The sequence below is a fragment of the Erythrolamprus reginae genome, chromosome 5 (genome assembly GCF_031021105.1).
Source record: "Erythrolamprus reginae isolate rEryReg1 chromosome 5, rEryReg1.hap1, whole genome shotgun sequence".
NCBI classification, from domain to species: domain Eukaryota; kingdom Metazoa; phylum Chordata; class Lepidosauria; order Squamata; family Dipsadidae; genus Erythrolamprus; species Erythrolamprus reginae.
The window spans coordinates 2,239,031-2,250,874 of NC_091954.1; the positions used below are offsets into that span (position 1 = coordinate 2,239,031).

Consider the following 11,844-nt stretch of genomic DNA (forward strand, 5'->3'; position numbering starts at 1 on the left):
GGCCTTTTCCAGCCCTGTTTCCTCTCAGGAGATTCCTAGAAAGGCCCCACAGAGGCTTCTCCACGCCTTTTCCAGTTACGGTTTTGGAGGCTCAGGTTTGTAAGTGGAAAATGGTTCTTGAGAAGAGGCAAAAAAAAGTCTTGAACACCCGGTTCTTATCTAAAAAAGTTCGTAAGTAGAGGCGTTCTTAGGTAGAGGTTCCATTGTATTTATTCCCGAATTGGTCAGGATATTGACTTGACAAAGATAGAGCCCCCCAAAATAAAAATTGCCTTTAACCTCCATGCGAGTAGCAATGCCTGCCCCCCTCCATCTCCCAGCCATCTCCAGAAAGCAACGAAGCTTTCTTTTTAATTTTTTTTTATTTTACTTTCTCCCCCCAACAGCCTCAGTCACAATAAATTCATGGCATCCAGGTCTGGGAAACAGCCTGCTGCAATTTAAAGGAAGCATGGATTTGCATATTGAATTAAAATTAAGAGCTAATTATGCAAATAAATTATGACATTTGGCAGGAGAATTTGCTTCAAGATCATTTATTACGTTCCTTTTTATAACGGCGCGAGCGTTTAACGGTCAAAGACAATATTTTAAAGGAAAATTAATGCAAGATTATTAACCTAAAAACAATTCCACATTAATGAGATGTATTCCTCTTCAAATTCTCACACCTGGCTGGCTGTTGACTTTGGGCCAGTGGCTGTGTCTCCTAGTAAGCTGAAATCTTCACGCAGGCCATTAACAAATTATGTTGGATGCTGCTTTGGGCAGAAACACACAGGGAAGTTTCTTGAGGTTTGTCGTCAGATGCCCTGGAAAGGAAAATCTGAAGGTTAATTGTACTTCCTTGCCTCCTTCTGTCAGCTGGTGTTGAAAAGCTGCCAAAATTCACCTCTCCGCCCTGCAAAATTCAGCGATGTGGGCTTATAATAAAGCACAAATGCCGAAAATATAGGCTTAAGAGTATAGATATAACGTGAAATAACAAAGAGTTTAAGAAGTAATGTTGACGGCTTAAGCATGGGAAAATGTTATCAGTCTTTTAAATTATTATTATTATTATTATTATTATTATTATTATTATTATTTATTAGATTTGTATGCCACCCCTCTCCAAAGACTCGGGGCGGCTCACAACAGTAATAAAAACAATATAGTAGTGGAACAAAACTAATATTAAAAAACATATAAAACCAAATACATAGAAAATACATAGAAAAATAGAAGATTGACGGCAGAAAAAGACCTCCTGGTCCATCTAGTTTGCCCTTATGCTATTTCCTGTATTTTATCTTAGGATGGATCTATGTTTATCCCAGGCAGGCTTAAATTCAGTTCCTGTGGATTTACCAACCACGTCTGCTGGAAGTTTGTTCCATGCATCTACTACTCTTTCAGTCAAATAATATTTTCTCACGTTGCTTCTGATCTTTCCCCCAACTCACCTCAGATTGTGTCCCCTTGGTCTTGTGTTCACTTTCCTGTTAAAAACACTTCCCTCCTGAAACTCATTTAGCCCTTTCACATATTTAAATGTTTCAATTAAATGTTTTAAATACAATATGTATTAGAATCAAAATCACTCACAGGAGGGTTTAGTAGGAAGAGAGGAAGTAGGAAGGAACGGAAGAAGGGAAGGAGGAAAGAGAAGTAGGAAGGGGAGATAAGGTAATGTTCCGATAATCTCACACTACTAACCAGAGCATACAAAACTTTCGCCAGACCAATCCTTGAATACAGCTCATTTGTCTGGAATTCACACTGCATTTTGGACATAATAAACACTCTAGAAAATGTCCAGAGATACTTTACTAGAAGAGTCCTTCACTCCTCCATTCACAACAGAATCCCCTACACAACCAGACTTACAATCCTAGGTTTAGAAAGCTTAGAACTACATCGCCTTAAATACGACCTCGGCACAGCCCATAAAATCTTCTGCCACAACGTCCTTCCTGTCAACAGCTACTTCAGCTTCAGCCACAACAACACACCAGCACACAGCAGATATAAACTCAAAGTAAACCGCTCTATCCTCGACTGCAGGAATTACGATTTTGGTAACCAAGTAGTTGGTGCATGGAACTCACTACCAGACTCTGTAGTATCATCACCTAACCTGCAAAACTTGACCCTTAGACTCTCCACTGTTGATCTTTCCCGATTCCTAAGAGGTCAGTAAGGGGCATGCATAAGAGCACCAGCGTGCCTTCCATCCCCTGTCCTAATGTTTCTCTTTTACTAGTATCATGTATATAAATATTATTATATCTTTGTAGACTACCAATTTGTACTAGACAGAAGGAAGGAAGGGAGGGAGGGAGGGAGAGAGAGAGAGAGAGAGAGAAAGAAAGAAAGAAAAAAGAAAGAAAGAAAGAAAGAAAGAAGAGGGCCTTCCATCCCCTGTCCTAATGTTTCTCTTTTACTAGTATCATGTATATAAATATTATTATATCTTTGTAGACTACCAATTTGTACTAGACAGAAGGAAGGAAGGGAGGGAGGGAGGGAGAGAGAGAGAGAGAGAGAGAAAGAAAGAAAGAAAAAAGAAAGAAAGAAAGAAAGAAAGAAAGAAAGAAGAGGGCCTTCCACCCCCTGTCCTAATGTTTCTCTTTTACTAGTATCATGTATATAAATATTATTATATCTTTGTAGACTACCAATTTGTACTAGACAGAAGGAAGGAAGGAAGGAAGGGAGGGAGGGAGGGAGGGAGAGAGAGAGAGAGAGAGAAAGAAAGAAAGAAAGAAAGAAAGAAAGAAAGAAAGCCGAGGGCCTTCCGTCCCCTGTTCTAATGTTTCTCTCTTGCTGGTATTATGTATATAAACATTGTTATATCTTTATAGACTATAAATTCGTACTTGACAAAAGGATGGAAGGAAAGAAGGAAGGGGGAAAGAAAGAAAGAGAAATAAAGGAAGAAAGGAAGGAAGGAAGGAAGGAAGAAAAAGAAAGAAAGTAAGTAAGTAAGTAAGAAAGAAGAGAGAGAGAGAGAGAGAGAGAGAGAGAGAGAGAGAGAGAGAGAGAGAGAGAGAGAAAGAAATAACGAAAGAAAGAAAGAAGAGGGCCTTCCATCCCCTGTCCTAGTGTTTTTCTCTTGCTAGTATCATGCATATAAACATTTTTATATCTTTGCGTAGTACCAATACCTACTTGGCAAAATAAATAAAATATAAAATAAAATAAATAAACAATCAGCCCTTGAAACAAAAGCAGCAAAGCAATCACCAATATAAACACAATACAAATATTTCGGGGAAATTAATTTACAGGCTCCAGCAGATGTTCTAATGCCCAACCCAGAAAACAGAGTTTTGTCTTGAAAGTCTTGTGAAAGGCCATCCAGGTCACGTATAGTCTGATCTCCGAGGGGGATGAAGTTTCACCAGGCAACAGAAAAAGCTTTCTTCCTGGTCCAGCCAGGTGTTGTGCTGGTCTTTAATGGATGGGATCCATCACATGCCTTTCTTGCTGGATCTGATGGGGGGGGGGGGATGGAGGGTGTTGGTGGTGGAAGACATAATCCCATGGACCTGATTCCACAAACATCTAAAGCTTCACATACCATTGAGTGCTTTGTAGGTAATCAATCACCTAGAAGCATATCTGTTGTGGTTAGCTCTGGGCCAGCTCCTGCCCCAAGGACTGTGGATGTGGGGGAGACATCCACATGCTGCAGGCCTGTTTTGCCCCCAGTGGAATCTGCTGATGAAGGCTCCTCTGACCAAGAAGACATGAGTGACAGGGAGGAGGAGAGTGGGGCAGACAGCTCAGAAGGAGATCAATTATCTAGCTCCTCCTTGGATTCGGAACAAGAGTTAATGATACAGCCACGCATGCGGAGAGCGATGCATAGGCAGCAACAACTGAGAGATTATTATCAAAGAAAATGAGGCCACCTGTGGTTGGGTGGGGCTGTGGTCATTAGTGAGGCTACTATAAAGAGCAGCCTGTGGGTTTGGCCATTGTGGAGGATTATCTGATCGTTGTGTTTCGTGACTGCTTTGCTCACTTCGACCTTTTGTGTGCTGATTTTTCCCCGCTTTCAAACTAAACCAGAGCCAAGTGTGTTTCACTTTGTAAAAGAAGAAGGACTATGAATTGCCTCACAGCTGCAAGCTAAGTATCTCAGAACTGATAAGGGACTTGTACAAATTACCAGTTTGTTTGGAGACCAGTGCTCTTTGCTATACCAAAAGAGGGCTTAGGTTAAGTGAATTTTCATTATAAAGAACATTGTTTTGAATTGGTGTGTGTGTCTGAAATTTGTACCTGTGCATTTTTGGGAGGATTCTACCAGAGAGCCCGACAGAACACATATCCAGTGATGGGCTCCGACCGGTATGGTCAGGTATGCAGAACTGGTAGAAAAAGTTTGGTCAGAAACGCAGAACTGGTAGAAAAAAAATTGATTTTTTTTTCTTTTTTTCCCTTCTGGGCTCTGAGTATGTTTTCCCTATCGCAGTAAATGACATAATTTTAGAAGAGCTGTCCATACAGGTGTGTACATACAGTTTATATAGTAGATAATGTATATTTTTGTGTGCCTCTGTGTAATATGTATGTACACATATGGCATATATACACAGAATTAAAGAATATATTTTTGGATGTTCAGTAAGGGTTTTTAGCTTCTTTAATATTGGATTGTCGCACGTTGTTTTTATTACTGTTGTTAGCCGCCCCAAGTCTACGGAGAGGGGTGGCATACAAATCCAATAAATTAAATAATAATAATAATAATAATAATAATAATAATAATAATAATAATAATAATAATAATAATAAAATAATAGTAAATAGAGAGGGAAATTATATCTCTTTGAGGCAAGGAGAAGCCAGGCACCCTAAATCCGATTGGAATTTATAACAAGGGTTTTTAGCTGTTTTACTATTGGATTGTCACATGCTGTTTTTACCGCTGTTGTTAGCCGCCCCGAGTCTACGGAGAGGGGTGGCATACAAATCCAATAAATAAATAAATAAATAAATAAATGAATGAACGAACGAACAAACAAATGAACAAACAAACAAACAAACAAACAAATCCTTGACGTGAGTGACGTCAAATTGGCCACCTTTTAAGCCAGTCACATGATCATCAAGCCACTCCCACCTGGTCACATGGTTAGCAAGCCACACCCACAAAATAAGCCACGCCCAGAGTGTGAAAATTGTTTGCAGCCCTTTACTGAGAATATTGGCAAGGAAGCCCCAAAAGCAGAAGGATAAAATGGGATTGAGGAGCCCCCTGTAACGCCCCATATGGTGTACCAGTTGCAGATTCTGAATGCTTGTCAAGGGCATCACCATGTTGGGCATATTTTATTTATTTATTTTTTCATTTATATATTTTGTCAAGCCATTATAGGATGGTAGTATGTGTTCTGTCTGGGTCCCCCCAGACGCCAACACCAACCAAAAAGAGTATCCAGACACACTGGTAAAAAGCAAAGGCAGTTTATATAATTCAAAGCAAACACAGGTAACAAAAACTGTTCTTACAGACAGGAACACGATGCAGTTTCACAGAGGTTTCACGAAGGCCAGGCAATAAAACAGGATTCTTGCTGGCAAAAACAACGCTGGAGATAATAAAACCCACGCCTCCCCCAAGTCTTCCAGACTTCTAGGCCACAAGCCAAGATCAGAGACGCCGAGGATCGAAGCAAGGTCACAGGACTCCCAGTTGATAACTCTCCATGAGACTGTAAGGGCGGGCCTGCCTTTTCAAACCTGCTGAGGAGAACCACACCCAAACCCAGCCTGTTGCCAATTCAGGGATGGAAATACCTTTCTAATTGGCCCCGTCTTTGAGCTGCTCGTCGCTGCCTCATGTCTATTATAGCCTGTGCGTCTTCATCCAATGAATCCAGGCTACTAGCTGGGGAGAGCCCCCCCCCGGGGGTCTCAGGCTGCTCTCCCTCCTCCTCTTCCTGACGTTCCTCTCCCCCATCTGCCTGGTCCTCCCCCTCCTGTTCACTGTCCTCCTCCTCTGGACATGGATCCGGCAGAGATCCAGCCGGTCCCTGAGGAGCCTCAGGCTGAATCACAACAGTATGTATAAACATAACATTAGAAAAAGTAATAATAAAAAGCAATGATCGAAGACAATAGGACAGTAGGACAGGGATGGTAGACACAATGGTGCACTTATGCACGGCCCTTACTGACCTCTTAGAAAAGGGGAGAGGTCGACTCTAGACATGTGGAAGAAAATTAAAAATTTACTCCAGAGTAAAGGTGTGGCTTGGAACACTGTCCCATGACAGACCTTAACACCTGTGGTTTCTAAGACTTGGAGAGTTGAACCAGCAACAGCAGGGAAAGTAGCAAGAGATATTGAGCCTCATCAGAATGAGGGAGGACCTTCCCAAATGGCATCCCTGGCCCCTCGCATCCTGGACGTAAACGGTTTCCACTCCTACTCTCAAAACATCACTACAGGGCACTGCAGACCAAGACAACTAGACGGAAGGACAGGTTTTTTTCCATGGATGGGAGTTGTGTTGATAAAAGGAAGTTCCCCTTTTGCCTATTGGAAGTATAAGAATGGGAGCATGGAGGAAGGAAGGAAGGAGGAGCGTTGCCTTCAACACCGCTCTCCTTGGCAGTGATTTATAGACTGGGTCAGTCTCAAATTGACTCATATGCAAGAAATTTAAATGGAGTAGAGACTTTTGATGGAGAAGCTCATTTTCAACCTTAAACGTTTTAGATTAAATACACTCATACACAAATGCAGGTGGGGAGTGGGGGTGGGTGGGGGTTGGTTTATATCATTTATATTACAAATCAATTCATTATCCACCCAGGCAGGTCTGCACTGATTTTCAAGGATCGGAGATTTGATGAAGAGGATTCATTTCAAGAAATAAACCTTTTAAATTAGCCACGAGATGAAATAAATGTCCTTGTTATAAAACATGTGCCAGCTCCTTTCTTTGTTCTTTTCATCACCATTGATGATATTTTCCATTCCAGGTATGGGTCCTCCTATAGAATAGAATAGAATAGGATAGGATAGGGTAGGGTAGGGTAGGGTAGGGTAGGGCAAGGTATGGTGGGGTAAGATAGAGTAGAGTAGAATAGAATAGAATTAGAATAGAATAGAATAGAATAATAGAGTAGAGTAGAATAGAATAATTTAGTACAGTAAAGTAAAATAGAATAGAATAAAATAGAAAAGAATAATAGAATAGAGTAGAGTAGAATAGAATAATAGAGTAAAGTAGAATAAAATAGAATAAAATAGAATAGAATAATAGAGTAGAGTAGAGTAGAGTAGAGTAGAATAGAAAAGAAAAGAAAAACAGAGTAGAGTAGAATAGAATAATAGAGTAAAGTAGAATAGAATAGAATAAAATAGAATAGAATAGAATAAAATAGAATAGAATAGAATAGAATAATAGAGTAGAGTAGAATAGAATAAAATAGAATAGAATAGAATAGAATAATAGAGTAGAGTAGAATAGAATAGAAAAGAAAAACAGAGTAGAGTAGAATAGAATAATAGAGTAAAGTAGAATACAGTGATCCCTCGAGTTTCGCGATCTCGAGCTTCGCGAAACGCTATATCGCGAGTTTTCTACCCGGAAGTAACACCACCATCTGCACGCATGCGTAGATGGTGGAGTTTGCATTACCGCCGGGCAGATCAGCTGCTAGGCGGCCAAAGGAACCTTCCCTGGGTCTTCCCGCCGGCATGGGAGGCTTCCTAGCACCCCCCCGAACCCCCAACCCGGGTTTGGGGGGGTGCTAGGAAGCCCCCCATGCCGGGGGAGACCTTTTAAAACACCCGTGCCGCTTCCCAGCTGAGTCCTGAAGCCAAGCGCAGAAGTTCCAAAGGCGCTTGGCTTCAGGACTCAGCTGGGAAGGGCGCGGCTGTTTGAAAAGGTGGCAGTCGGCCTGGGGGGCTTCCCAGTACCCCCCCCCCAACCCTGTCTCCTGCCGCCGGTTTAGCCAGGAGAGGAGCGGCAAAGTGACTTGGAGGAATGGGAAACTCAAACCGCCCAGTTTCAGCTTTCCATTCCTCCACGTCACTTCGCCGCTCCTTCTGGCTGGTGGGGGGGGGGAGTTAGGAAGGTTCTACTTCTCCCCCCCAGCCAAAAACTCAAAGCCTGTCTCCTGCCACACAGTTTAGCCAGGAGAGCAGCGGCGAAGTGACTTGAAGGAATGGGAAACTCAAACCGCCCGGTTTCAGCTTTCCATTCCTCCACGTCACTTTGCCGGGGGAGTCTGGGAGGGAAGATGACGCGCCGGCAGCACAGGGGCGAGGGGTGGGAGGCAAAGCTCTGCGGGTACAGCCCCTTTCGGCCAAGCCTCCCCCCCCCCCCCGCCAAGCAGCCAGGGAAGCCGAGCCGGGCGTGACGGCGGCGGCGCTGCTGCTCCGGTCGCCCGATCGTGTCCTGCCTCCTGCGCCGATGTTCCACGCCCGGCTCGGCTTCCCTGGCTCCGTGGCCGGGGAGGCTTGGCTGAAAGTGGCTGGAGCCGCAGAGCTTTGCCTCCCCCCCCCCTGTGCCGCCCGCGCGTCATCTTCCCTCTTGCTGGCGTTGCCCCCGAAGGAAGCCGCCGCCACCACCGCTTCTTCTTCCTTGCGCCCCCGCTGCCTCTCCGCTCTCTTGGGTGGCGGAGCGAAGGAAAACAAAAAGTTTCCCTTTCTGCAGCTCCTGCCTCCCGCCCACCCAAGACAATAAGAGCGGAAGAAGACCCTCTTCTCCAACACGCCCCGAGGAAAGCGGGGGGAAGGGAGGAGAGAGAAGGAAGCCAGGCACGAAGAGTGTCCCTCTTGCTGGCGTGCGTGGGCGGTGGGGAAGACCCTCAGCTGCTAGGCGGCCCAAGGAATCTCCCATGGGTCTTCCCCACCGCCCACGCACGCCAGCAAGAGGGGGAAGACCTCTCCTCCCTTCCCCCCGCTTTCCTCCGGGCGTGTTGGAGAAGAGGGTCTTCTTCCGCTCTTATTGTCTTGGGTGGGCGGGAGGCAGGAGCTGCAGAAAGGGAAACTTTTTGTTTTCCTTCGCTCCGCCACCCAAGAGAGCGGAGAGGCAGCGGGGGCGCAAGGAAGAAGAAGCGGTGGTGGCGGCGGCTTCCTTCGGGGGCAACGCCAGCAAGAGGGAAGATGACGCGCGGGCGGCACAGGGGGGGGGAGGCAAAGCTCTGCGGCTCCAGCCACTTTCAGCCAAGCCTCCCCGGCCACGCAGCCAGGGAAGCCGAGCCGGGCGTGACGGCGGCGGCGCTGCTGCTCCGGTCGCCCGATCGTGTCCTGCCTCCTGCGCCGATGTTCCACGCCCGGCTCGGCTTCCCTGGCTCCGTGGCCGGGGAGGCTTGGCTGAAAGTGGCTGGAGCCGCAGAGCTTTGCCTCCCCCCCCCTGTGCCGCCCGCGCGTCATCTTCCCTCTTGCTGGCGTTGCCCCCGAAGGAAGCCGCCGCCACCACCGCTTCTTCTTCCTTGCGCCCCCGCTGCCTCTCCGCTCTCTTGGGTGGCGGAGCGAAGGAAAACAAAAAAGTTTCCCTTTCTGCAGCTCCTGCCTCCCGCCCACCCAAGACAATAAGAGCGGAAGAAGACCCTCTTCTCCAACACGCCCGGAGGAAAGCGGGGGGAAGGGAGGAGAGAGAAGGAAGCCAGGCACGAAGAGTGTCCATGAGGGGGAAGAGACCCCCGCGCCGGGCAGGCCCACCGAAGCGGGAAGAGGGGGCGTGCGCCCGGGCCTGGCTAGAGCGCTTGATCTGCGGGCGCCTTAAAAGGGGGTGTGGACTCCTGGGAGACCTTGGCGGTGGAAGGGGACACACTCGAAGCCTCAGCCGCCTGTCATAAGCGTCCTCTGAGGGAAAAAGAAAGAGTCCGAGCTTGCCGTCCGGAAACGTTGAAGCGCCCTCACAAGCAAGAGGGGGAAGACCCATGGAAGGTTCCTTGGGCCGCCTAGCAGCTGATCTGCTCGGCAGCGCAGGCTGCTGCTGCGCTGCCGAGCAGATCAGCTGCTAGGCGGCCCAAGGAATCTTTCATGGGTCTTCCCCTCTTGCTGGCGAGGTGAGCGGGCGGGCAGCGGACAAGTGGCGGGCAGCGGGCTGGCGGTGCGGAAGTAAAAACACCATGGAAAAGTGGCACGCATGCGCAGATGGTGTTTTTACTTCCGCACCGCTATATCGCGAAATTTCGATTATCGCAAGGGGTCCTGGAACGGAACCCTCGCGATAATCGAGGGACTACTGTAGAATAGAATAGAATAAAATAGAATAGAATAGAATAGAATAATAGAGTAGAGTAGAGTAGAATAAAATTTTAGCATTTTTTCAAACTTTTCTTTTTCTTTTTTCTATTTTCTTCTTCTTTGTTTTGTAGATGTGTTGGTGTTAATGCCTGTTTATGTATCTTCTATGCATAATTTTTTAATGTTTAAATATCAATAAAAACTCTTTTTAAAAAGGAATAGAATAGAATAGAATAATAGAGTGGAGTAGAGTAGAAAAGAAAAGAACAGAACAGAACAGAATAGAATTTTTATTGGCCAAGTGTGATTGCATACACAAGGAATTTGACTGAGAGCATATACACCAAGATAAATTTCTTGTGTGTCCAATCGCACTTGGCCAATAAAAATCCCAATCCTATCCCACCCCACCCATCCTGCAACCGTTCTTCATATGTTTTAGCCTCCAGTCCCCTTATTATCTTTGTTGCTCTTCTCGGCACTTTTTCTAGAGTCTCAACATCCTTTTTGCATCGTGGCAACCAAAACTGGATGCAGGATTCCAAGTGTGGCCTTACCTATTGCTAATGCTAGGTATGATTGCCACCTTGTGTTATCTATAATAAAATAAATAAAGATGGAATAAAAACTGTTTTACAAAAAGACCGAAGGGGTTGGGTGTGTTTAGCTTGGGAAAAGAGAACTGACAGGAAATGTGACAGCTGTCCTTCAACATCCAAAAGGAGTCACACAGAGGACCAGGAGCATATGCACAGCACACAGTAATGGATTTAATTTGCAGGGAACCAGTCTCCACCTGAGTGTAAAGGAAAGATTTTCATCAATTAGAGGAAGGGAACTGTGAACATAATGACCTGGATAGGCTGTGCCTCACTTTAACCTGGATTCCGAGACTGAACAGTCTTATATTCTCCTCTAGCATTAGATTGTCGGTTTCTCTGGAACATCTCAGCAGTAGTGATGGGCGAACTGAACTCGCACAATTCGGGTCCGTACCGAATTTTGCAGTGTTCGGTATGCCGAACACGAACCCGAAATTTTTTGAAACTTCGGGCAAAGTTCGGGGTCGCGTTTGGGGTTCGGAGCTTTGACGTCACCGGCAGGTTGCTAAGGACGCTAAGGGGATCACTTCCTGGATTCCATGGAATCCAGGAAGTGATCACCTTGGCATCCTTAGCAACCTGCAGGGGACGTCAAAGCTCCGCCCCTGGAATATCTTCGTGTTAGGGATTCCTCGTTCGAGTTCGAGTTCGGTTGAATTTTGCGTAAAGTTCATCCGAACTTGCCGAACCCGAACACCGTTGGGTTCGCCCATCACTACTCAGCAGCAAAAAAAAGACAGCATCCATTCTACATAGAAACATAGAAACATAGAAACATAGAAACATAGAAACATAGAAACATAGAAACATAGAAACATAGAAACATAGAAACATAGAAACATAGAAACATAGAAACATAGAAACATAGAAACATAGAAACATAGAAACATAGAAACATAGAAACATAAGAAACATAAGAAACATAAGAAACATAAGAAACATAAGAAACATAAGAAACATAAGAAACATAAGAAACATAAGAAACATAAGAAACATAAGAAACATAAGAAACATAGAAACATAGAAAATTGACGG

The 11,844-nt window shown here is 45.2% G+C and overlaps 1 protein-coding gene across 1 annotated transcript in view; it reads left to right on the top strand.

Annotated features, from left to right (window-relative positions):
- The window catches only part of HIF1AN (hypoxia inducible factor 1 subunit alpha inhibitor), a 217,579-nt gene extending 206,528 nt beyond the window's left edge, over positions 1–11,051 (top strand). The window contains exon 4 of the mRNA XM_070753899.1: positions 10,897–11,051. Coding sequence (XP_070610000.1) covers positions 10,897–11,051 — 155 coding nt within the window. The remainder of the gene's footprint in view (positions 1–10,896) is intronic.
- Positions 11,052–11,844: the final 793 nt, after the last annotated feature.